The sequence below is a fragment of the Trachypithecus francoisi genome, unplaced genomic scaffold (genome assembly GCF_009764315.1).
Source record: "Trachypithecus francoisi isolate TF-2019V2 unplaced genomic scaffold, Tfra_2.0 Lachesis_group1, whole genome shotgun sequence".
Taxonomy (NCBI): Eukaryota; Metazoa; Chordata; class Mammalia; order Primates; family Cercopithecidae; genus Trachypithecus; species Trachypithecus francoisi.
The window spans coordinates 14568058-14595847 of record NW_022681454.1 but is presented as its reverse complement, the minus strand read 5'-3'; the positions used below and the strand labels follow the sequence as shown (position 1 = coordinate 14595847).

Below are 27790 nucleotides of genomic sequence, written 5' to 3'. Positions count from 1 at the left end.
CCTTTGACAAGTCTTTTTTTTTCTCTTTCATTTTGCAGTACTTTACTTTCTGATGTAACAAAACCCTCTAGAATCATCTTGAATTTTCACTTGGCCCAGTCTTGAAAGCAGTCACTTCTCTAAGGAGCCCTGGTTGAGAGGATGATAGTACTTGGGAACCAAGACATGTGGTTCCCAATAGTATTTGGGAACCAAAACAGTGTGACGTTTCAATGCGTTTATACATTCATTGTATAATGTTGAAATCAGGGTAATTGGCATATCCATCACTTTAAACATTTATCATTTCTTTGTGGTGATAATATTCAAAATCCTCTCTTCTAGTTAGCTGGAAATATACTATACATTATTATTAACTATAGTCATCATACTGAGTAATAGAACACCAGAACTCATTCTTCCTAACTGAAACTTTGTACCTGTTGAACATCTTCTCTCCATCCCCACTCCTGCCTTCCCTCCCCAGACTCCAGTAAACACTATTCTACTCTCTACTTTGAGATTCCACATATGCGTGAGATCATGTTGTGCCTGTCTTTCTGTGCCTGGCTTATTTCACTTAACACACCCACCAGGTTCACCCATGTTGTCGCAAATGACAGAATTTCATTCTGTTTTGTGGATGATTGGCATTCCATTGTGTATATATACCACATTTTCTTTGTTCATTCATCCATAGATGGGTACTTTGCTTGATTCCATATCTTGGCTATTGTGAATAGCACTGCAATACACGTGTGAGTGCAGATACTTCTTTGATATACTGATTTCATTTCCTTTGGATATATACCTAGTAATGGGATTGCCAGATCACATTGTCGTTCTGATTTTAATTTGCGAGGACCCTCTATACTATTTATCAGTATTGACTGTATTAATTTGCATTCCTACCAACTGTGTATAAGAGTTCCTCTTTTTTCAGACCCTTGCCAGCATTTGTCATTTTTTGTCTTTCTGAAAAGAGCCATTTTAACTGGAGTGAGGTGGTATCTCATGGTTTTGATTTGCATTTCTCTGATGATTAGTGATATTGAACATTTTTTTCATATGTTTGTTGGACATTTGTATGTCTTCTTTTGAGAAATATCAATTCAGCTCTTTTGCTAATTTTTAAATCAAACTATTTGGGGTTTTCTGCTATTGAGTTGCCTCAGTTCCTTACATTTTCTAGATTTTTAACCCCTTGTTAGACACAGTTTGCAAATATTATCTCCTACAGGTTGTCTCTTGACTCTATTGATTGTTTCCTTTGCTGTGCAGAAGCTTTTTAGACTGATGTAATCTCATTTGTCTGTTTTTGCTTTTGTTGCCTGTGCTTTTGAGGTCTTACTAAAAAAATCCTCCCCAAATTTCATGAAGTACTTCCCTTGTGTTGTCTTTTAATAGTTTCGTAGTTTCAGTTCTTACATTTAATTCATTAATCCTTTTAGAGTTGATTTTTGTGTATGGTGAGAGATGGGGGCTCTCGTTTTATTCTTCTGCCCATGGATATCATTTTTCCAGCACCATTTATTGACCAGACTGTCCTTTTTCTCAATGTGTGTTCTTGGTGCCTGAGTCAAAAAATCAGTTGGCTGTAAATGCATGGCTTTATTTCTGGGTTTGCTATCCTCTTCCATTGGTCTATATGTGTTTTTAGACCAGTGCCATGCTGTTTTAATTACTGCAGTAGTATATTTTGAAGTCAGGTAGTGTGGTATGTCCAGTTCTTTGTTCTTTTAATCAAGATTACATTGGCTATTTGGGATCTTTTGTCATTTCCGTATGAATTTTTTTTTTTTTTTTTTTTTTTTGAGACGGAGTCTCGCTCTGTCGCCCAGGCTGGAGTGCAGTGGCCGGATCTCAACTCACTGCAAGCTCCGCCTCCCGGGTTTACACCATTCTCCTGCCTCAGCCTCCCGAGTTGCTGGGACCATAGGCGCCCGCCACCTCGCCCGGCTAGTTTTTTGTATTTTTTAGTAGAGACGGGGTTTCACCGTGTTAGCCAGGATGGTCTCGATCTCCTGACCTCGTGATCCGCCCGTCTCGGCCTCCCAAAGTGCCGGGATTACAGGCCCGTATGAATTTTAAGATTTTTTTTTTCTATTTCTGTGAAGAATGTCTTGGTATTTTGATAGTGCATTGAATCTGTAGATTGCTTTGGGTAATATGGATATATTAACAATATTAATTATTCCAATCCATGAACACAGGATATCTTTCCATTTATTTGTGCCTTCCTCAATTTCTTTCAACAGTGTTTGTAATTTTCTTTTTTTTTTTTTTTTGAGACGGAGTCTCGCTCTGTCACCCAGGCTGGAGTGCAGTGGCACGATCCTGGCTCACTGCAAGCTCTGCCTCCCAGGTTCACGCCATTCTCTTGCCTCAGCCTCCTGAGTAGCTGGGACTGCAGGCGCCCGCCACCAAGCCCAGCTAATTTTTTGTATTTTTAGTAGAGACAGGGTTACACCGTGTTAGCCAGTACGGTCTAGATCTCCTGACCTTGTGATCTGCCCGCCTTGGCCTCCCAAAGTCCTGGGATTACAGGCACGAGCCACCACGCCCGGCCCAGTGTTTGTAATTTTCATTGCAGAGATCTTTCACCTCATAGGTTAAGTGTATCGCTAGGTATCTTACAAATTTTTGTAGCTACTATATATGGGATTGCTTCTTGATTTTTTAAAGCTAGTTTATTATTGGCGTATAGAAGCACTACTAAATTTTCTATGTTGATTTTGTTTCCTGCAACTTTACCAAACTTATTTATTAGTTCTAACAGTTTCTTGATGGGGTCTTTAGGGTTTTCTAAATTTATGATCACGTCACCTGCAAATGAGAACAACTTGACTTCCTCCTTTCCAATCTGGATGCCCTTTATTTATTTCTCTTGCCTAATTGCTCTAGCTACAGCTTTCAGTACTCTGTTGAATAGAGTTGTAGAAAGTGGGCATCCTTGGCCGGGCGCGGTGGCTCAAGCCTGTAATCCCAGCACTTTGGGAGGCCGAGACGGGCGGATCACGAGGTCAGGAGATCGAGACCATCCTGGCTAACATGGTGAAACCCCGTCTCTACTAAAAATACAAAAAAAAAAAAAACTAGCCAGGCGACGTGGCGGGCGCCTGTAGTCCCAGCTACTCGGGAGGCTGAGGCAGGAGAATGGCGTGAACCCGGGAGGCGGAGCTTGCAGTGAGCTGAGATCCGGCCACTGCACTCCAGCCTGGGCGGCAGAGCGAGACTCCGTCTCAAAAAAAAAAAAAAAAAGAAAGTGGGCATCCTTGTCTTGTTCCAGATCTTAGAAGAAAACTTTTCAACTTTTCACTGTTCAGTATGATGTTAGCTGTGGGTTTGTCATATATGACCTTTATTGTGTTGAAATATGTTCCTTCTATACACAATTTGTTGAGTTTTTATCATGAGGGATGTTGAATTCCATTGAATTCTTTTTTACCATCTGTTGAAATGATTAAGTGGTTTTTGTCCTTGATTCTGTAAATGTGATGCATCACACTTATTGATTTGCCTGTGTTGAACCATCCTTGCATCCCTGGGATGAGTCCCACTTGACCATGTTGCATGATTTTTAAAAATATATTATTGAATTTTGTTTGGCAGTATTTTGGTGAGGATTTTTAGAGCTATGTTTATCCTAGAATATAGGCCTATAGTTTTGTTGTTGTTATGCCTCTGGTTTTGGTATCAGGATAATGTTGCCCCATAAAATGACTTTAACAGAGTTCCCTCTTCTTTAATTTTTTTTGGAATAGTTTGAGCAGAATTGATGTTAGTCCTTATTTAAATATTTGGTGGAATTCAGCAGTGAAACCATCAGGTCCTAGACTTTTCTTTGATAGGAGACTTTTCATTACTGCTTCAATCTCATTACTTGTTATTGTTCTGTTCAGGTATATTTCTTCATGATTCAGTCTTGTTAAGGTTATTTTGTTATTTTCATAGATTTATTTGTTTCTTCCAAGTTTTATAATTTGGTGTGTAGTTGTTCAAATAAGTCTCTTATAATCATTTGCATTTCTGTGGTATCAGTTGCAGTGTCTCATTTTTTATTTCTGATTTTATGTAACTCATCTCTCTTTTTTCTTATTCCAGCTAAAGGTTTGTTGATTTTGTTTATCTTTTCTAAAAATCAGCTCTTTGTTGCATTGATCTTTTGCATTTTTACGTCTTTACTTTGTTTATTTCTGCTCTTATTTTTATAATTTCTTCCCTTCTACTTAATTTGGGTTTAGATTCTCCATGCTATATTCCAAGTAATTTCTTTGCATGTGTATTCCAGTTCAATAATTCTCTCTGTATTTAACTGTATGTAATTTACCTCTTATTTAACTGTATTCAATGTTTTGTTTAACCTGTTTAATTCCTAATTTTTTTTTTTTTTTTTTTTTTTTTTTTTTTTTTTTTTTTTTGAGACGGAGTCTCGCTCTGTAGCCCAGGCTGGAGTGCAGTGGCCGGATCTCAGCTCACTGCAAGCTCCGCCTCCCGGGTTTACGCCATTCTCCTGCCTCAGCCTCCCGAGTAGCTGGGACTACAGGCGCCCGCCAACTCGCCCGGCTAGTTTTTTGTATTTTTTAGTAGAGACGGGGTTTCGCCGTGTTAGCTAGGTTGGTCTCGATCTCCTGACCTCGCGATCCACCCGTCTCGGCCTCCCAAAGTGCTGGGATTACAGGCTTGAGCCACCGCGCCCGGCCTAATTCCTAATTTTAACTATTATATCTTTTATTGTTATAAGTTCCATTTCATACTTTAAAAAATCTGCCTGTCAATTACAATGCTCTATTGTTTTTTAATTATACTTTAAATTCCCCAAATTTCTTAAACATATTAAACATGTCTATTTTATATTTTATATCCAATAATTCTCCTGTCTGAAGTTACTAGGGCCTGATTCTTCAGTTTGCTGTTTTTGTGAATGAACTCTTACCTTCTTTATGGTGACTTACTTCTTCATTGATGATCTTTCATTGTATGTTCATGTTGCTTGGAATTTTTTTCTGTGGAATTTTTTTGAGGCTGAGTTAGAGGGGCATTCTTCTAGGAATATTTGTGGTATTTGTGTTTGCTTTTGACAGGGATCTAGGGGCATTACCAACAGGAAATACTTTCAACTAGATTTTCAGCTGAGGTTTTTTTGGGGTTATACAGGTGGTATAAATTCCAGTCTCAAATGTGAGTAAATACAGAGTGGGGGTTAGAAAATTTTCTTTTTTTCTCTTCCATCCAAAGTCAAGACTGAGACAGGCAGGGTTTCTTCTGAAGACAGGGCATTTCCTAGTTTATCCATTGACGGTATTATCCCGAAGAGTCCCAACTGTGTATTTGAGTCTCTAATTCAATCTTCCAGGCTGCTCTAGCCCCATGCATTATCCCTGTCTTCCACAGTCTTGTGGCTCATTGAAACCCAGCTATAGTCATTAGTAATTATCAGATGGCCTGAGAGCAAACACTGTTTCAAGCTTTCATCCTTGTAGAATCTTGCTTTCTTATTTCTTGTCTCTTATATTTTCCCTTTCACTTTACTTTCATTTCAGCCATGACTTATTAGATATTTTATTCATCACTCTTAAGTGTTCTCTACTGGGAGATGTTTTCTGTACGTTTACTATGCTAGGTAGACTAGAAGTTCCTATTATTGTTTTCTATAAAAATTGAGTAATATAAAAAGCAAATGAAATGTAGAACACAAAGTGGGGTTTTTTGATACATCTATATCTACAAAAAGATATATCATTACCTTGTTTCTAAATTACTATATTAGTGACTATTAGTAGCAATAACTCCCTATATTATCGACTCTCCAAAGGCAGTTATGGGTTATGGTATCCATGTAAAATTAGCCTGGTTAACATATAGCTTCTGATTCACACAAGTTTGTGATGGGTATGGTGCTCTGAAGCCAGAGAATGGTGCATACATATTTAATGGCCCCGTGTGGAAGTACTTTGGAATAATGGTCTAAATGCTGAAAATACTTAAATATTTGAAATAATTTTTGCTTAATTTGAACTCAGTGTATATATAGCATTAGGCATAATACTGAATAGTTACCTTAATACAGTTGAATGTGTATAACTTCTGAAGTCAGAGGTATCAGTTCAAATCGTAACAGAGTTATTGAGACTACACAATGAAAACATGTTTATGTAATACATTTTGGAAATGTGAAGTATTTTCCATATGTTACTTTTCCAACATATGGAAACATAGTTCCAGGGACACAGTAAGCACTCAATAATTTTTTGTTGAAACAGTGAACTAAGGATTATTATCATCCCTGGTACCTTTAGACTTTTTTTTTTTTTTTTTTGAGACAGAGTCTTGCTCTGTCGTCCGGGCTGGAGTGCAATGACATGATTTTGGCTCACTGAAACCTCTGCCTCCTGGGTTCAAGCTATTTTTAGGCCTCAGCCTCCCAAGGAGCTGGGACTACAGGCATGCACTACCACACCAGGCTAATTTTTGTATTTCCAGTAGAGACGGGGTTTCGCCATGTTGGCCAGGCTAGTGTCAAACTCCTGGCCTCAAGTGATCTGCCTGCCTTGGCCTCCCAAAGTGCTGGGATTATAGGCATGAGCCACTGCCCGGCTGCCTTCAGACTTTTCTAAAGGAAGAAAACCTCATGTTAATAAAAATGTTTTAGTCATTACTTTTATCGTTAATGATCTTGATATAGTTAATATCTTAAGCACTATGAAATATGGTAATTAAAATGGCAATATATTGAAATGTGAAAACAGTTTTAGCACAGCACTTATTGACTATGAAATACTTACTGCAGTTGCCTGTAGATTATTGGGGTAGACATTAAGGAGCTCCTGAGGAGGGTTTAAAGGTTTGAGGTAACGTGTGATAAAAACAGTTTTTCCGCTTATATCAATTACTGTTGTAAGACACTGACGATTTGGAAACTTTAAGGCACATTCAGCTTGAAATTTCTCAGTTGCTTGAAGTAATTTCTCATCTTCCTGAGACTCAAACTTCAAAAAGAAAGACTTCATGGAGTTTATATATGATTACAAGAGAGAAAGTACGTGTTCAGATTCCACAGTCAACATGCATGAAATGTATGGTTTGGGAATATGACTGACTCCTTACAAAGCTGTCATGTCCTGGTGTCCCTGCAGCTTTATTTAAATTAAATTTGTAGTTTGAAAATTAGACCGACTTATTAAATACTTAAAATATATTTGACAGGATTGAAAGAAAGTCAACAAGTAAGCAATAATATGGAAACTACTACATTAATGAAATAATCTGTGACAATTAAACTGTGATGTACTAATTCCGATTGATGAGGCTAGAATTAGGCAATAGAGTTGCGTGTGTATTTTGATGGTGGTTTTAAGTGTGCAGGCTGGGGGGCGGCCTCAGAAAATCTAACATCTCAAATGCAAATCTTAGGCAACTCACGTTAAATGGGCAGCAAATTTATGGATCTATATTGATGTGTTAAAATGTTTCAAGTTCATAAGCACTGTAATAACTAGTAGTAGTGGATCTCAAAGGAAAAAAGAGGCTCTGAGAACCAAGATGAGCAAATAATTCCCAGACTTTTTTTTTTTTTTTTTTTTGAGACAGGGTCTTGTTCTGTCACCTAGGTTGCAGTGCTGTGGCACAAATACAGCTTACTGTACCCTCAAACTCCTGGGCTCAAGTGATTCTCCCACTTTGGCCTCCTAAGGCAGTGGGATTACAGGCGTGAGCCGCTACATCTAGCCACCAATTCCCAGACTTTTAAAAAGTAACTCAAAGCAGATAGAATGAATGTAAATTTCCTTTACACACATATTGTCATTTCCCCTGCTAAAGCTGCTACTGACAAAAATAACATGAAAAGGAGTGGGTATTTAAATATTTTAAAATTTTTTTTGTATAAAAATATTTGCATAGTTGGTTACATTTTAAGGGATTTCAGAACAAACTGAAAATTTTATTTTAAAAATTAATTTTTGGGGCTGGGCACAGTGTCTCGCACCTGTAATCCCAGCACTTTGAGAGGCCAACACAGGAGGATCACCTGAGCCCAGGAGTTTGAGACCAGCCTGGGCAACATAGTGGGACCCTGTCTCTATAAAACAAACAAACAAACAAACAAAAAAACAGCCAGGTGTAGTGATGCGTGCTTGTAGTTCCAGTTACTTGGTAGGCGAAGGTAGGGGGCTCACTTGAGTCTGGGAGGCGGAGGTTCCAGTGAGCTGAGATTGAGCCATTGCACTCCAACCTGGGCAACAGAGTGAGACTCTGTTAAAAAAAATAATGATTTTAAAATAGAATTTAGAGGCAGTGCTTGAAAATGTTTTTGACATTGTGGTATATTTGTTTTCTCAGTCTTTCTCACAAAGTAAGATTCCTGACTTTTAAGGGATTTTGTTTTTTTATCTCCAGTATGGAGACTACTACTTGGCACATAGTAAGTGTTTAACAAATGAGTGAATGAATGAGGCAATGGAAAACATTTCATTACTTTTTATGACCTCAAATAGAATCTAGATTATCCCAATTGTTCTTGTCTGCCCCTTATATTGGGGCTGAACTGTGGCTTCTATTTCAAATTTGATTACTATACCCTAGGAAGCTGGAGTAGTGGTTGTAGGGGTTATTTAGGATGGAGACATCTCCAGAAGCCTCCCATATATTCTCATAAAATGTTCCTTGACGTCTAAATCTTAACATCATCACAATCATAACTGCCTACTGCTGAGCATAGTGCCAAGATACAGTAGCTACCTAATAAAAGTTACGACAAATATATAACTAAGTGAAAGAGGTAAGCTCATACGGCTTTGGTGTAGGTGTATCACAGATTTCTAATGTAGAATGGTCGATCCAGAAGTAATTGTAATTGTGGAAAAATGGAGAATTATAAAACAAGAATGATGTGCAAAAAAGCACACAGTTGAATTCATCCCTATTCCTCTAACCTATTTCATTTACTCATTCATCCAAGTTTTGAAAAATGTTTGTTGGGAGTCTGAAAAATTCCAGCACTCTGGATAAATGAGTATGAAAGAATCCTCTAAAAGAACTTTTAGTCTACAGGGGAACATTAATAAGCAATCAGGGACTTGAGACCTACAGTGCTGTGGGAGCATTTAAGAGAGGCAGCTATAGGCACTGTCCAGAAGAACAACAACAATCTTGAATCAGTACTGATTATTGGCCTTCCAAGTTAAAAAAAAAAAAAAAAAAAGTGTGTCTAAAGCTTTTTCTGCCACTTTGATTGGAATGTTCTGTTGAGTCACTTGCCTCTATAAGCAGTGCTTCTTGAGGCCTGTGTTTGAATATTCCTTATGTACACCTAGCATACACATGGTAAGCATTTAGTCTTCAATACTTGTCTAGGTCAACAAGATGACATTTTATGGTGTGAAACAGGAATTTAAAGATTAGTAGTATGCTATGTTAGTGATCTAAGAAGTGCCAAGAACAAGTTAAATACTGAAAGAATTTGGGTCATTTATGATGAAAAAATTAAGGTGGAGCTGACTATTCAGTTTGATTCAACAGAAAATTTGAAAGGTTCTTGACTGGTTCAATTCTTTGACCTCTAATGTAAACATGTATAAAAAACTGAATGGGTTTATGTTGCCTTTGAAAAGCTACACTGGCCAGGCGCAGTGGCTCACACCTGTAATCTCAGCACTTTGGGAGGCTGACGCTGGAGGATCACTTGAGCCCAAGAGTTTGAGAGCAGTCTGGGCAACAAAATGAGACCTCAGCTCTACAAATAAATAAATAAATAAAATTAGCTGTGCCTGGTGGCACATGCCTGTGGTCCCAGTACCTGCGAGGCTGAGGTAGGAGCATCGCTTGGGCTGAAGAGGTTGAGGCTGCAGCAAGCCGTGATTGTGCCACTGCATTCCAGCTGGGTGACAGAGCAAGACCCTCTCTCAAAAACAAAAAACAAGAACAAAAAAGAAAAGCTGTACTGAGACAGCCCCAACCCACCAGAAATAAATTCCAGAGATATACTGTAAGAAGCAACTTGTGGATTTTATAGATTTGCAAAGAGTGGAACTAGCTCCCATTATGCAGGTGACATTCAGACTGATGACTTCTTAGATTCAAAGCTAACTAACAATCTTCCTCGTAAAATGAAATGGGCCAAAAGACAAGGCAGGACATTCCTCATGGAGCTGGAGACATCTGTAATTCAATGCCCAGGCATTACAGATACATGAGGATATAACACCTGTCCTTCAGGTGGCAGTGGACAGAAGCAGCTAATTAAAGCCTAATAACTATTGACCAATAAACAGTAAAACAAAATAGTACCTTCTTAAGCATGTTACTCATCTATCAGAGGCAAGAAAGAAAGAAAGAAAAAGAAACAAGAGGCAGGCTTTATTAACAGAAATAATCTTTTTTAAAAAACGTATTTTTAACTAAGATCATGTAAGTGATATTAAAATAAGAATTTCAGGAGTTTCCACAATGAGATACCATCTCACACCAGTTAGAATGGCAATCATTAAAAAGTCAGGAAACAACAGGTGCTGGAGAGGATGTGGAGAAATAGGAACACTTTTACACTGTTGGTGGGACGGAAACTAGTTGAACCATTGTGGAAAACAGTGTGGCGATTCCTCAAGGATCTAGAACTAGAAACACCATTTGATCCAGCCATCCCATTACTGGGTATATACCCAAAGGATTATAAATCATGCTGCTATAAAGACACATGCACACGTATGTTTATTGCAGCACTATTCACAATAGCAAAGACTTGGAATCAAAGCAAATATCCATCAGTGACAGACCGGATTAAGAAAATGTGGCACATATACACCATGGAATACTATGCAGCCATAAAAAAGGATGAGTTTATGTCCTTTGTAGGGATATGGATGCAGCTGGAAACCATCATTCTCAGCAAACTATCGCAAGAACAGAAAAATCCAAACACTGCATGTTCTCACTCATAGGTGGGAATTGAACAATGAGATCACTTAGACACTGGAAGGGGAACATCACATACCGGGGCCTATTGTGGGGAGGGGGAGAGGGGAGGGATAGCATTAGGAGATACACCTAATGTAAATGACGAGTTAATGGGTGCAGCACACCAACATGGCACATGTATACATATGTAACAAACCTGCACGTTGTGCACATGTACCCTAAAACTTAAAGTATAATAATAAAAAGAACAAAACAAAGACAGAGTTTCAGGAGTTTCTACCCATCTTTAAAAATTTTCCATTAGTATATATGTTTAAAATATCCTGTGGAATGGTTCCATATAGCATGGTGGTAGAGGAGAGACTCTAATCTGCTAATCCGGGAAGTATTGCTGTAAGTGGTAAAACAATTCCAGATTGTGGACCCTATAATTTTAGGATGAGAACTTCTCTTTCCTGAATTGTCTGCAAGTGAAACACTGAGTGGTGTTTTCTGCCACTGCGTGTTTTGGACGTAAGGGTTTTGTCAATCAACATGCCTTCCTTATCAAACAGCCACAAAAAATCTGCCTTCCATAGGGGTTTTCTAAACCCTCATTTTAGAGGTCTAACAGTGCAGAGGCAGAATCTGACTGCCATTTAACAGCTTTAGGGAAGGAAGGTTGCAGGACTTGAGGACTGTGGTTCAGAGCCCTGGAGGCCTCTTAAAAGTCCTGCAGTAAGAAGTCAGGGCCCATGAGGGATGCCTAGTGTGGAGGAATCTTGGGCTTTCATCCTTTCTGCCAGTATAGACTGCTTTCACATGTTTTAGAAACACATCCCCAAGGTGGGGTCCTGGCTGACTGCCTGTTCTTCAGTTATATGTACGTAGAAATAGCAAAATCATCTTTTGTCTAGAAGTATTTTTGTGTGTAAACATGTTTGTTGGTGTTCATTTGAATTTATATTATACATGAAGACAAACATTCAGAATATATTTTTCCCTTTCTAAAAATATTTTGAAATGCATATATCTAGAGAAGCACTGTTTTACTGACAAAATATACAATTAATTTAAATTTCAGTGCATTGCAGATGGGAGATAGTGATAATATTTTTCTCTGGGAACCAAACTGTAATACTGGAAAAAAAGGAGTATGTTTATTTTTTTCCATCTCTGTCTAAATATTTTTTTTTTTTTTTTTTGAGACGGAGTCTGGCTCTGTCGCCCAGGCTGGAGTGCGGTGGCTGGATCTCAGCTCACTGCAAGCTCCGCCTCCCGGGTTTACGCCATTCTCCTGCCTCCGCCTCCCAAGTAGCTGGGACTACAGGCGCCCGCCTCGTCGCCCGGCTAGTTTTTTGTATTCTTTAGTCGAGACGGGGTTTCACCGTATTAGCCAGGGTGGTCTCGATCTCCTGACCTTGTGACGCCCGTCTCGGCCTCCCAAAGTGCTGGGATTACAGGCTTGAGCCACCGCGCCCGGCCCAAGATTATAATTGAATCTTAATTATAATGGATAGACTAGAGTAAGCACAATGATCTGTACACTATAGGTTAGTAGTTAACAACTTACGCTTACATGTGAATGTAAGCTTGGAGAAATTTTTATCTCCTTTTCTAGCCTACTCTACCCCCAGTGCCTAAGAAATGTCTGTCACATAGAAGATGTGCAGTAAATATATGCTGAATATATACAGTGTAGAGTCAGACAGACTTGTGTTACCTCTGCCTATGTCACCCTGCATAAATCGAACCTTATTTTCCTCTTCTATAAGTTGGAAACCCCTTGTCCAAGACACCTATGCGTATTCAGGTGAGAACATGTATCCAAGGTTTGACGTAGTGCTGAGGACAGAGTAAGGATTCAGTACATTATGGTGGTTGTTGTAGATGTTATTACTGTATTTGTTTACATATGAATAAGAGGTCACCATCAATATATTCTCCCAAATCCAATGAGGGTAGTATGTATAAATGCTGTACAGGTATGTTAGAAGAAGACATTTATTTCTTAACACATTTATGCCTGAAGTTGCAATTTTTTGAATTTTTGCAGTCAGACCTTGGCAATGACTTTGAGAAGTAGGCTATAAATAATTCCCACATGCTTAGCGTTCCAATAATGGAAGACTAGGCATAAATGGGTTTAATGAAGGTTCGGGGACAGTTGCTAACCAGTGAAAGTTCTGGAAACTCTTTTCTAGAGCTGTTTAAAAGCATACTTGTACATATGTTTATTTGTTTCATGAAATGAATTGAGGTGACTCATGAAGGTCATCTAGTCTTGTGATCCTGTGAATTGATTCAATGCATACCATAGCCAAGGATGTAAGATTAGACATGGAAATGTATTCTTGCCAATACTTGTCAAATAAAAGAGCAATCTGATTTTCTAGTTTGTGATATTTTATGTTCTTCACATTGAGAACAGTCTTCTAGAAGTAGAGCATGTTTATATTTGTCTTGCTTTGCCTAAAAGTCTTAAGTTTTAGGCAAAGCAAGACAAATATAAACATACTGCTGATTGACCCAATTACTGGTTCAGTGAAAGTACAAACCCACACATCTATTTTCTTACCACCATTCTGTCTAAACTGAAAGAATAATAAATGGAGATTGAAGTAAGGAAACCTTTGTGGACTACAGTCAAAGTTCATAAAAGCATAGCCTAGCAAGCACTTCCTGCATTTTATCAAGATAGACATGGGTTTCCAAATTATAAGCAGTTACCTTTTCTCGAATGGACTCTCCGGGAACCAGCTGGGGCTCAATGGTAATAAAGAGGGTAATGTAGGAGCCTTCACTTAAGCTTCGGACAGAATCAAAACCCCGCTCAAGAATCATATTTCGCTCCTTACTGTAGCCCAGAAGAACTGGGGGAATATCTATTTTAAATGTTCCATCAATCTGTGAAGAAAATATGACTTGGTAAACATCCTGATGCTCTTTCCAACAGAAGTTCAGAGGCAAGCATCAGCTCCTCATTGTCTAATAAACTGAATCAAAACTGCTCAGACTGGCATTCAAAGCCACTCCCATCTTTCTGACCTCATCTCTCTAAGCACTGGCCAGAAAGGGCTCTGTACGTCATTGCCTTCTTTTCATTGTTTAGCAGAGGGTGTACTGAATATATAATTTGCTTCAGTTCAAATCTTGCTTTAAATGCAGTTTTGGGTTCAAAACTTGGTTTACAAATGAGGAATCTGAGGCTTCCTCATTAGTAAAAAGAGACAATAATGGTATCTACTTTGTGGGGTTGTTATGAGTAGTGAGTGAATAGATATAAAACACTAAGAAAAACGTCCAGCATACGGTAAGCAATCAATAAATATTGGCTACTGGCCATTCCCCATTTGTAGAATGCTCAGCTTCACATCTCCATTTTTCAGAATTTTAATTATTTTCCAAAGCTGAGATCACATGTTATCTAAGGATACAGGAAAACAAGAGTATAAAAACTATGGCAGGCCAGGCACAGTGGCTCACACTGGATATCCCAGCACTTTGGGAGGCCGAGGCAGGTAGAGTACTTGAGGTCACAAGTTTGAGACAAGCCTGGCCAACATGGTGAAACTCCATCTTTACCAAAAATACAAAAATTAGCCAGGTGTGGTGGCACATGCCTGTGGTCCCAGCTACGTGGGAGGCTAAGGCAGAACAATCGCTTGAACCTGGTAGGCAGAGGTTGCAGTGAGCCGAGATGGCGCTACTGCACTCCAGCCTGGACGACAGAACCAGACTCTGTCTCAAAAACAAAAAAAACTATGGCATGGAAAGTACAGCTGCAATAACCGAGCTTGTTTATTCTGTAAAACAGATTACACAGGAGGGAATGTGTGCCATTTTTGAAGATTTGAAGTATAAGGATTTAAGACAAGGTTTCTCAGCTTGGGCACTGTGGTGGTTAAGTGTCAACATGATTGGACTGAAGGATATAAAGTATTGTTCCTGGGTGTGCTGCCAAAGGAGATTAACATTTGAGTCAGTGGACTGGGAGAGGCAGACCCACCCTCAATCAGCACCATCTAATCAGCTGCCAGCATGGGTAGGAGAAGAGTAGGCAGAAGAACGTGGAAGGACTAGACTGGCTGAGCCTTCCCCCCTTCATCTTTCTCCCATGCTGGATTCTTCCTGCCCTCAAACAGACTCCACGTTCTTCAGTTTTTGGACTCTTGGACTTATACCAGTAGTTTGCCAGGGATTCTAGGGCCTTCAGCTACAGACTGAAGGCTGCACTGTCAGCTTCCCTACTTTTGAGGTTTTGGGACTCGGACCGACTTCCTTGCTCCTTAGCTTGCAGATGGCCTATTGTGGGACTTCACCTTGTGATTGCGTGAGTCAATTCTCCTAATAAACTCCCTTTCATATATATATCTATCCTATTAGTCCTGTTCCTTTAGAGAACCCTAATACAGGCACTGCAGATATTTGGCCAGATCATTGCTTGCTATGGAGGGCTGTCCTGTGCATTGTAGGATATTCAGCAGCATCCCTAGCCTCTGCACACTAGATGCCAGTAGCAGTACCAACTCTTACTAGTTGTGACAGCCAAAAATGTCTTTAGACATTACCGAATGTAGGTACACTTAAGAACACGTGCTTTGGAGTCAAACTTTTTAAATGACAGAAGTAATAAAGTCATTCTCCAAAATGTACTGAAACATAGAAATCAAAAAGTTCAATAGTTTTCTCTGCTTTTACCAACCTCATTTCCCAGGGATAAGCAATGATAGTATATAGAAAGCCAGTACAAGTTGAATCTCACCTCTATTGTAAACTTTGTGATTTGAGCAAGTTCCTTAACCTCTGTAGGCTTCTGTTCCTTCATTTATAAAATGTGAGGTTTAATTGAGGTGATGTATAAACTACCTAGCAATAACATATAATATGCACCCAATAAATATTGTTATTAATATTATTGTTGTTGAATCAGGTTTCTACTTGTTATGTGTGGCTCCAGAGAACTTAGCCAGGACCTAAGAATAGGAATTACAGGGAAGTATATAGATTATGGCATAGTTCAAGGAAAACCTTTATGACAGAGCTATTGGGAAGAGAGCAAACTGCCTCAGAAGGTAGTGAGTTTCAGAGACACCTACACAGAGCAAGATATTACCAGAATATAGTGAAGCAAATTCACTTGTCAAGGAGTTTAGAATAATTCTTTTTGAATACCTTCCCAAATGTGAAATTTAGCAATGCCAAACAACTATCACAGGCAGTGTGATTTGCAAAATAATGTGCTTTTGAATTTTTCTATTTTCTGTTTAAAATCTATTCAGAGAGGGAAGTGTAAATTCTTTTGACAAACATGTCACTGCATAACCTGTAGCCGGTCCCTTTTGCTTAGGGAAGATTGCATTTCCAATTGATCCTTGGAATACAAACCAATTCAAGCCTCTCAGACTTGAGTTTTGGTCTTGGTCTTTTTTTTTTTTTAGACGGAGTCTCGGTCTGTTGCCCAGGCTGGAGTGCAGTGGCGTGATCTCGGCTCACTGCAAGCTCCGCCTCCCGGGTTCACGCCATTGGTCTTGGTCTTAATGGAGAGTTTGTGGTCCAGACAGCATTTACCCTGTGTGGACATCACAGTGATTCAAAGCCTCCTGTTGCCATGGACTTAATACTGGTATGTTAAAGCGATTTCAGAATCTTTAACTGTCCTAGATTAGAGCTACTAAGTCGTTCAAGAGTTGTCAACTTAATGGATCCCCTTAATCAAAACCATTAACTCTGCAGAAGGGTGTCTTTGTTAAGCATGTCTCTGCACTTTTCATGTTTTAAATAGTGAGTACTTGTAGAAATATTAATGGAAAGCACTTGATTGAATGGGCTTTCAACTGACTTGATTTTCTTCAAGTTACTTTCAGGCATCTATCCATTCCACCTTTGTTGTTTTGACAAGTTTCCACTTTATTCTACCTTATTCTTTACTTGTATTTAATATTTAAAAATTCTCAGATTTGAAAAGTCATACATTTAACTACTAATTCTAAGGAACATAGATACTTAATGCAAATGTGACAGAATATCAATGGTTTCAGAGGTTTGTTTCTTTTGAGCCTTCTATGGGCTTTGCATATATATTCTTCCAGTGTTGAGGATGTACCACACAAAGGAAGTTTTTTCTTTTTTTTCTTTTCGACATGGAGTCTTGTCCTCTTGCCCACGCTGGAGTGCAATGGGGCGATCTCGGCCCTCTGCAACCTCTGCCTCCCTGGTTCAGGCTATTCTCCTGCCTCAGCCTCCCGAGTAGCTGGGATTACAGGTGCACGCCACCATGCCCAGCTAATTTTTTGTATCTTTAGTAGAGATGGGGTTTCACCATGTTGGCCAGGCTCGTCTCCAACTCCTGACCTCAGGTGATCTGCCCTGCTTGGCCTCCCGAAGTGCTGGGATTACAGGCCTGAGCCACCGTGCCAGGCCACAAAGAATGTTTTAATAGGAAAAATGGATAGAGAAATTCCGTGCTGTCATAGACTTCTGACTTTGATACTTACCCTTGCTTGGAAATATATTGTGCTAAATGGAATTTTCACACATCCCAGCCAGTGTCTCTCAATACGGGTATGGATTCCACTTCCTCTTTCACGGTCATCCTAAAGGAAGGGTGGGAAGTAATAGTGGCTTAAGAACTCCAGGAACTCATTTAATTAATCTGGCAGCAGGAAAGCAGCAAGATTTTAGCTGAAAGCATGTGAACTTACATTAGACGGACCTAATCAAATTCTGGTACAGATACGTAATGGCTTTGTGGCCCTAGGAAAGTCATTTGACCTCTCTGAACCTCAGTTTTCTCATCAATAAACTAGAGATTTAACAATCTATAGGATTATTTAGAATAAAATCAGACAATGTATGTAAAGCACCTAGTACAATTCCTGGCACAGAGCAGATACTCAAGTGAAAATAAAAAATCTACCTCCTTTTCCCTCTCCCCTTTCCTCATTTATACATGTCAAGTTTCAAATATTTCAAACACAAGAAAGATGGAAAATGTTATCAGAGGTGTTTGAACCAAAGCGACTCCATCTTGAGTAAGGGCTAGGAAACATGAGGCTGGGACTTGCTGGGCTTTCGCAGAAAGTTAGGCATTCCTGGCCTCTAGATATTTACAGTTAAGGGAACAGACTGATAACATTTACTAAACAGGCCCAGACTTAGGAATGTCCTGATATCCTGATATCTTGAGAACAGAAGCATTCCTAATTTTGCTTTAAATATAATAATATAGATTCTTGCAAAATACAGTAATTTAGAAAAGTAATACTTTATCACAAACTCTTGTAGCAGAGCACATCTTCCCGTGATCTTTTTTTAATCCTATATCTAAACAAGGGTTCACCCAGGGTGAATGCATTCTCCCTCTTACTTTCGAGACCACCCTATTCTGTCTATGGAGTAGCTGTTCTTTCACCACTTTACTTTCCTAATAAACTTGCTTTTGCTTTGCACTGTGGACTTGCTCTGAATTCTTTCTTGTGTGAGATCCAAGAATCCTCTCTTGGGGTCTAGATCGGGACCCCTTTGTGGTAACAATGTGATTGGAACTTATGTAGTGGGTAGATGATATGAAAATGAATACAAGTGTCTTTCTTAAAACTGAGAACTTACCTCTAAGACATCATGCAGTACTTCATCAAAAATGTTAATGAACACAGTGTCTTTCACTGACTGCAGACTGGCTGTGCTATAATCTCCATTAGGAGCCCTGCAAGACAGCACATGACCAGGGACTGTGAAAATAGGCAACATAGAAATTATGAGCATTCAAATGTCAGCATTTGAAAAATACCCAAATATGAGCATAGATGTTAGAATTAAAAGCATTGCCTTCATTTCTAGGATTTCTCTTGTACAGGGATACTATAATACCTACATTCAAATAGACAGAGCATTAGATTAGAGAGTGCAGAGACAAACTCTCTGCTGGCTTGTCCTGGTGAGTCTCATATTCCCCCACACCCTTGTGGTAAGCTTTTCAAGGAGGCAGCTTGCCAGGACTGAGCTGGCTCAGTGGACAGGCTATAAGGTGTCCAGCTGACACTGGAGCTAGTATATGGACTTTCTAAGCAACTGGGCCCCAGAAGGGTGCTTCTCCAGCAAGACCACTCTCCAGTGATAAACCTCCTACTGGCTGGTTAGTTGCATGGTCCCTGCCTCACACTCACTTTTTCTGTATATAAGTAAAGCAATACAGGGGTGAGGTCTCCTGTAACATAACCCAATCTGAGTCTAGCTAAGCCTGGAGGAACCATGCCTCTGCATGGCAGGGCTGGTGACTGGGGTACTAGGTGTATTTTGTTGAACATTTGCCTTTATGTTTTCTTGTTCTTTTTGCTTGTTCTGTGCATAATAGTGGTAGATGTTATGCACAGCTTCTGACTTAACTAGTTCTTATTTATTTATTTATTTGAGACAGAATCTCCCTCTCTCACTAAGGCTGGAGTGCAGTGGCGTGATCTTGGCTCACTGCAACTTCCACCTCCCTGGTTCCAGTCATTCTCCTGCCACAGCCTCCAAGTAGCTGGGATTACAGGCATGTGCCCTGGCCTCAAGTGATCTGCCTGCCTTGGCCTCCCAAACTGCTGGGATTACAAGCATGAACCACCATGCTCAGACTGACTTAAGTAGTTCTAATCCTTGCTCTGTCTCTAATTTACTGTGTGGCTTTAAGTAAGTCACCTTCCCTTTTTGGGTTTTAGTTTCTTCTCCATAAAGGTAGAGGTTGGACTAGATAATCTCCAAGCTTGCTTCAAGTACTGAAATAATAAGAACCATTTAAATACCTAAAATCCCTTGACCAAACTTCTGAAATGCCTATTTATTTCTGGTGAGGAAGAAAGTATGACTTATGGGAACTAAGGAGTTTTAGATTTACTTGAGGGGACAGAGGAAGAAAGGAAAGCAATGTAGGTCACTGGGGTCAAGGGAATGAAAAACTTTGGACTTTAAGAAGTCAGAGCCTGGAGGAGCATAGGATATCCCCACAATGAACCTGGGGTTTTAAAAGTTGAACATTTTTCCATTTTTATTCTTGAAGGGAGTCAGCTGTGGTACAAGAGGAAAAGCTTGGGACTTGGTGTCAGGACACCTGGATCTTGTTGCCACTCACTAGCTACAAAACCCTTCACCTTAGCTATTTCTCATGAGCCTGCTTTCTTCACATTTCTTCAAAATGTCCTATAGTTCTTTAAAGAGGAAAATATGCTTACCTAAATGGAAGTTCTAGTTCTTCATTCCAGCTGGGGTTTGGTCCTTCAGCCGTAGTTGTATGGCAAACTATTCGTTGAAAAGAGACTTCTACAAAGGGACGTACTAAAACCTTAAAATCAAGAGCAAATTCTGAGTTCCCAATGGTTAGTAATTATTTTATTCTCAGCAAAAATATAGTATATTTACTAAATAGTATGTTTCCAAAGAAAATGAAGCAGAAAGCAGACTATCCATGAAGTTTACAGGCATTTTGTAAAAACGTAAGGGACAAGATGGAAAGCTGAAGTCCAGCATCTCTCACCTGGCCAAGGGGGTAGGCAGCATTGTGGGTTGGGCCATGTGTGCTTGGGGAAGCAGCACGCTTTTCACTGAACATCCTTGAAGACTTTGACGGCTGCTGGAATTTGCTAGGAGGGAAAATGTATGAAGTAAATTAATGATGGTGGAAGTCTAATTATATATTGAGAAGACGATTATTTATTTATTGAGACAGGGTCTTGCTCTGTCACCCAAGCTGAAGTGCAGTGGCATGATCTTGGCTAGTGCAATCTCAGCTCACTGTAACCTCTGTCTCCCAAGCTCAGGTGATCCTCCCACCTCAGCCTCCCAAGTAGCTGGGACTACAGGTGTGAGTCACCACACCAAGCTAATTTTTATATTTTTAGTAAATATGTGGTTTTGCCATATTGCTAAGGCTGGTCTCAAACTCCTGAGCTCAAGCAATCTGCCCACCTTGGCCTCCCAAAGTGCTGGAATCACAGGCATGAGTTACTGCACCCAGCCTTATTTTTATTTTTATTTTTTTAATTTTTTGAGATAGAGCCTTGCTCTGTTGGCCAGGCTGGAGTATAGTGGCATGATTATGGCTCACTCCAGCCTCAACCTCCCAGGCTCAAGCAATTCTCCCACTTCAGCCTCCTGAGTTGCTGGGACTACAAACACACTCCACCATGCCCAGGTAATTTTTAAAATTTTTTATAGGGACCAGAGGTCTCAGTATGTTGCTCAGGGTGGTCTTGAACTCCTGCGTTCAAGTGATCCTCCTGTCTTAGCTGATACTACAGGTGTGAGCCATCATGCCCAGCTTGAGAAGATGCTTTTTCCCAAAGATGTATGGCCCTGGTGGCTGTGGTGACAAACATTCTCCCTTAAGCTTGTTGTCATTGCAGAAGGCTTTAGTATGCTCTGGTGCCCACCAAGTCACCTAGAGATTTCTAGAGCCTTCCCCAACTTCCATTCCCAGGCCTGTGTGCTAAGAACAAAGGAAAATGTCTCCTTTCTCCTCCCCTCTAGGGGGCGCCTGAGTGGGGGGACCTGCCTTTCCCTCCATAGATGAGACCCCATCTCTAAAATGAAACCCCATCTCTAAAAAAATAATAAATTAGCTGGGTTTGGTGGTGGGTACCTGTAGTCTTAGCTACTTGGGAGGTTGAGGCAGGAGGATCTCTTGAGCCCAGGAGTCCCAAGTCTGCAGTAAGTTATGATTGCACCACTGCACTCCAGCCTGGGTGACATAGCAAGACCCTGGCTCTAAGAAGTAAAATAAAAAAAAACCCAAAACCCATTTTTTTATTACCTATATTTTAGGCCCCATGTTAGACTTTGGGCTTTTTAAGATAAAGAAGATAACACTTCAGTGCAGACTAGACTGGAAGGCAGACACATGAACAAATCATCTCAATAAAGTGAGACAGGTATTAGACTAGAGGGATGGTCAGAGGCTGTATGAGAACAGTGAGGGAGGCAAAAAAAAACCCTATGTGGATGAATGCAAAGGTTAAGGGTGAAGACTTGGGCAGGTTTAATGGAACAGTTGATGTCTGAGTTGTCTCGATGCATCTGCATTGAATGTGTAGCATGTAGGATCAACTGTGCTCCCTTAATTTAGTTGAATGAAATGATTTAACACTTAAAAATAGTCTGTGGAGGTGAAAACTACAAGAAGCACCTCTATGTTCTTTAAAAAATAGTTTTTCACCCCAGTTGAGCTTTGAGGCAATCAGGGTGAAAGGGTAGGCTGTGAGCTCAGGAAAGCAATGCCACAGCAGATTCAAGAGCTTATGTGGACATTTATAAGTAACAAAGCATTAGGAATAGTTGATGATGGTAGATGCTTTCTAATAGGTTAAAGACTTATTTAAAAAAAAAAAAAAAGACACACACACATACACACACACACAAATATGTAGGGGCTGGGCGCAGTGGCTCATGCCTACAGTCCCAGCACTTTGGGAGGTAGAGGCAGGAGGATCACTTGAGGCCAGGAGTCTAAGACCAGCCTGGGCAAAATTGGGACACCCTGTCTCTACAAAAAATAAAAAATTAGCCTGGCGTGGTGTGGCACACCTGTAGTCCCAACTACTTGGGAAACTGAGATAGGAGGATCCCTTGAGCCCAGGAGGTCGAGGCTGCAGTGAGCTGTGATAGCACCACTGTACTCAGCCTGGGGAACACAGTGAGACCCTGTTTCAAAATAAAAAATGTAAGGCAAAATAATGGGGTGAGAGGAAGGAAAGAGACAGAACTAAATTAAACGGTAAGAACCTAGGGAGAAAAGACACCAAGGGCTGGAACAGTGCTCCTCCAAGGAAACAGGTAGGGCTGAATGACCTTAGCCAAGTCACTTATACTCTCTTTACTTCCATTTCCCCTTTTGTGAAATGGAGATAGTAATAGCAGTAACAGTTAAACGAAATCTGTTTTTTTTTTTTTTTTTTAGACGGAGTCTCACTTTGTCGCCCAGGCTGGAGTGCAGTGGCGCAGTTTCTGCTCACCGCAAGCTCTGCCCCCTAGGTTCATGTCATTCTCCTGCCTCAGCCTCCTAGTAGCTGGGACTACAAGCGCTCATCAACATGCCCGGCTAATTTTTTTGTATTTTTAGTAGAGATGGAGTTTCACCGTGTTCGCCAGGATGGTCTCGATCTCCTGATCTTGTGATCCGCCCACCTTGGCCTCCCAAAGTGCTGGGATTACAGGCATGAGCCACCGCACCCGGCCTCAAAATGAAATCTTACATGTGAACCTGCCTACCATGGTGCTTGAAACATGGTGAATGCATGTTAAGTGCTACTTTCTCCCATTACACTGGTAAGGGCACCACCAAAAAGAAGTTTCAGGCCAGGTGCATTGGGTCACACCAGTAATCTCAGCACTTTGGGAGGCTGAGGCAGGAGGATCGCTTGAGGCCAGGAGTTCCAGACCAGCCTGGGCAACATAGCAGGACCCTGTCTCTACAAAAAGTAGAAGTTTTAATTTTTGGTCCTTCCTTCTCTGTTTCCTCAGACTTATCTTCCCTATGGCTGAAGGCTCCTTGTTGTCCCTGGTGTAGTGAATTCTAGTAGTCATAACACATTACTCAGAACAGATGAAAGGGAAGCCACATTTTTATGTTCACATGTTTCAGAACCTTGGACAGATACCTTCTGTGACTCTCCCCAGCTCATACCCACTTCTCTGAGATCTGTTCCTATCTTTGAGGCTGGTGCTTCTGACCCTGTCTCTCTGGCTATCGGCGATTAGACCATGGATCAACACCTGACCAAGTTAGCGCCTTCAGATTTCTCTGGAGAAAATGACGCTTAGTTGGTGGTACTCTGGCTGCACGGGCCACTTCCATCACATGGAGAAAAATGAAGCAAACTCAGAGTGAGGCAAGTGAGAGGCCATGGGGCCTTAGGAGAACTATCTTATCCCTGTAGTCTACCATGTAGTTCAGCTATACCTCTTGTCCTTGTCCTGAGTTACTCGAGATGTTCCTAATAAATCCCCCCGTAGGCTGAATTGATGGAATCAACTCTATGACTTGCAAACAGTAGGGCCTTGGCTTTGCAATGACCCTCAGCCCCCTGCTGAACAATAACCATGTTAAGAATGAGAGTGAGTGTGCTGTAAAGGAGTGATTGACTTGGCTGGGATGCTGCACACTGCATCTCGGCTCTTGGGAGGGCTCTCACCTCATTGCCGGCTTCCTCACTGGAATATCATAAGCTCGGACAATGTTCACCAGCAGCTTTATGTCTCCATCAGACAGGTTTTGAGCTGTCACCTTCTTCCGACCTTTTCTCCTTGGCCGCAGTGGTCGCTTTTGTTCTGCCAGCTTGAAAAGGCTTAGGCCCAAAATGCTAATGATTACAGAACAGGATCAGGACTCTAAGAAAAAGAAAGGTCTGCAAAATTGTGAGACAACTTCCTGAACTCTGCCCCACGGTCCTGCACAGACCCCTGAAAAACTCTTTGTCCTTTGAAGGTGGGTGGAAATAGTATAGAAATTCTCCCAAATGGGAGAGATCCTACTGCATGGATTGTTAAAACTTACTCTAGCTGCTGCTTATCCGAGGAAAAAAAGCCATGCTCTGGCCCCTATGTTTCCTGCCTAGTCTCTACCTTGCTCACCCACCAGTTCCTCAAACATGCCTGTGGTCTCCCACCCTTCACATTTGCTTGGGCCAGTCCTGCAGAGGGAATGCCTCCCTGCATCTTCCTTGTCTGCCTAGTTGGTTGCAGTTTTACCCATCCCTTGGGGCCAGTGTCTTCACCTCCCCCAGAAACTCAGCTACGCCGGCTAGAAGGGTTACCCTCTCTTTCAAACCCCTTGATCTCCTATTAGCCTGCTCTCTTCACATGACAGTGGGTGTGTACGGCTGCTTAGGCAGTTGCTGGGTTATCTCTTTCTCTCTGGAGTTAGAACTGGGTGTGAATCCTGGCTCCACTCTTTGCCCTTGGGCAAATTATTTCACCTCTTTAAGTCTCTGTTTCATCATCTGTAAAATGTGGATAATGATACTTACTTCTTTGGGTTGTTGAAGGGATTGAAGAAGAAAGTGTGTGCAAAGCACCCTGACACTGGTCTAGCGTTTAGTAGCTGTCCTAAAATGGTAACTACTGGGTTGAGGCCAGTGATTAAGGTGGAGGAATAGGAGGAGGTATAGGGAGGAGGAAGCAGGTAGGGGAGAAGCAAGAGGCTCCTTCTCTCATGTCTCTACCTTTCACATAGATGATATGCAAGAAACACTTCCTGGAAGATGAAAGCAACAGAGTCAGTGAATCATAGGAGAAAGGTTCATGGACCAAATAAATTCTGACCCAGAAACTAAACAGAAACAAAGATGTGACTTTGTATCTGGAAGCTGATGTTAATGGCTGTGTGAAACAAAGAACAAAGCCAGCTCTGCAGAGCTGGCCACAGGCTACAATGCACATGGTTCTCTGCTTCCTTTTGAGAATCAGAGCTGGCTAAGTGACCTCTTGACTGGAGCCCCTCTTTGCAAGAGGCACATGCCAGCTGAGGCTGAGGTCGCTGCAGCTCCTGTCTAGGCACTGCTGACAGCTCCTATAAGGAATCCCAAGGAAGTTCCAGGATTCCAGAAGCTATTGTTCCTGTTTGTTCTCCAAGGTTTTGCACAGAATAGCTACCATTTATAAGCACCTCCTATGTATTGAGAAGAGTGCTTACATATAACATTTCTAATGTTTACACATATGATATTTACCCCATTATTTCAGATGAAGAAATTAGAGGCTACGAGAGGTGTTATGATTTGCTGAAGGTTCCTTAGTAGTAGGAGGGAGAGCAGGGTTCAAACTCAGGTCACTGTGACTACACAGCTCATGTTTTTAATCACTCTGCCAGGACACCTACCTAACCCAAACTAGGGGGCCTCAGAGACAGAACTTTATTAGAGGTCCTAACATGACAACGCTTCCACTGTCAATGCTTCCTCCCTCCCCTGGAGGTAAGTCCTCCCTGAGACTTTGATGTCTCCATAACAGTCAGCATGGGAGCACCATGTCAGCCAGGACCATCAAATACAGAAACATCTTAAAGCCAAGAAGGAACTGAAATTAAAAGAAGAAAGAACATACCCTGAGCCTTCAGAACTTAATGCAGAAAGTAAAGCAGAAAAAAAGGAAAAGAAAAAAAAACAATATGAAAAATCATCATCTATTCTAAGTGTAATTTTCATGACTTTGAAAACATTCAGTGACTGGACTGTGGGCCTGGAATAGAGAGAGAGGTTTTGCATGGATTTATGTGGGTGTAGCCTCCTTTCTATATGTGGAAAGCGGATGCTATGGATAGCACTTTTTTTTTTTTTTTTTTTTCTCCTTCCCAACTTGATGGTGGAGAGAAAGTACATGCATAGAAAAAACCTTTTTAGGAGACCAAGAGACTTAATCACAGAAAAGGTCATGTGGCCTGCACAAGACCACCAGTATGGGAAATTATCTTTCATTTTTCTGTATCCACACCCCTAGTTGAAGCCATATGACAGTTATCCTAACTAATGAGTCAATCAAGCAAATATAGTCAATTCCCAGTATCTATGTGAATATCAGATCTTCCCTGCTATTCTACACTCTCACCAAGCACATGCACCAGCTCCAGCTGTGGTGCTGGAACCATGTTTCTTCGTGTATCCCAGAAGCTTGTGGGCGGGGTTTCAGCCACCTCTACTGCCATGTGACAGGAGAGGAAGGGAATGTCTGGCACTGGGAGACTAGGAAGACAGGAGAAGTACTTGCAGGAGGGAAATGGTGTCAGGTTTGGTTCAATGGGAATGAGAAAATGGCAAAGGCTAATGAAGTTGATTTGGAAGTAGGGGAGGTGAGATGGGCTTTATTGGAATGTGATGGGAGAGGCCCTAGGAAGACTTGTTCCAATAGAAATTCCTCAACTAATGTCATCATCAGGTATTAACCAGGTTTAACACATTATTCCTGGCCAAATACATACCATACAATGATTTTTAAAAATCTTATATGACACCTTTCATATAATAGAGTACAAATAATTTTTATAAGAAGTGATAATAATGGCTTTGATTATTTTTACCTGATATTGGGAACTTCTTCTTCTACTATCATATCAGCAAGAAGAAAATACTGTTTTGCAATTAAGAAACGATTTATCACTGATTCTCTAACCTGGGGAAAGAAATCAGCTTATTTAAAATGTTCTTATTATTTAAACTTCATAGTTCACTCTCCACACTCCAAGTTTTTACCCTAATGTCATCTCAGTGTCCCCCCTGACCCTCCAGCCCAACTGTTACTTTCCTTTGCAATGCTGGTCTCCTCTTGCTATAAACCCTCTAGCTTTCTGTACTAGACTGTAAGCTCCCTAAAGTCAGGGGTTTTCCTGTTTTGCTTATTGCAATATTGGAGTTCCTGGTAAAGTTCCCAGCATATAAGATGGCAAAATTTTGCTGAATTTTTTTTTTTTTTTTGAGACGGAGTCTCGCTCTGTCGCCCAGGCTGGAGTGCAGTGGCCGCATCTCAGCTCACTGCAAGCTCCGCCTCCCGGGTTTACGCCATTCTCTCGCCTCAGCCTCCCGAGTAGCTGGGACTACAGGCGCCCGCCATCTCGCCCAGCTAATTTTTTGTATTTTTTTAGTAGAGCCGGGGTTTCACAGTGTTAGCCAGGATGGTCTCGATCTCCTGACCTCGTGATCCGCCCGTCTCGGCCTCCCAAAGTGCTGGGATTACAGGCTTGAGCCACCGCGCCCGGCCCAAATTTTGCTGAATTAATGAATTAACCATTACAAAAAATAGGGCCAGTCTCAAAACACACATACTTAAGAACTTATTCTTAAATTATTCCCTTATTCAGAATGATTCACTTCCTAATTCCAGAGGACCTCTGGCTGGGCACAGTGGCTCGGCACTTTGAATCCCAGCACTTTGAAAGGCCGAGGCGAGTGGATTG

General features: G+C 40.9%; 1 protein-coding gene across 3 annotated transcripts in view; it reads right to left on the bottom strand.

The window, feature by feature from the left end:
* The window catches only part of CC2D2A (coiled-coil and C2 domain containing 2A), a 136709-nt gene that overhangs the window by 15629 nt on the left and 93290 nt on the right, over positions 1-27790 (bottom strand). For all 3 annotated transcript variants that reach the window (XM_033213787.1, XM_033213789.1, XM_033213788.1), the window contains 8 exons: positions 26918-27009; positions 24039-24206; positions 20387-20492; positions 20085-20194; positions 18484-18580; positions 17370-17468; positions 13603-13779; positions 6765-6968 (listed from right to left, as the gene is read on the bottom strand). In XM_033213787.1, the coding sequence (XP_033069678.1) occupies positions 6765-6968; positions 13603-13779; positions 17370-17468; positions 18484-18580; positions 20085-20194; positions 20387-20492; positions 24039-24206; positions 26918-27009 (1053 nt within the window). The remainder of the gene's footprint in view (positions 1-6764; positions 6969-13602; positions 13780-17369; positions 17469-18483; positions 18581-20084; positions 20195-20386; positions 20493-24038; positions 24207-26917; positions 27010-27790) is intronic.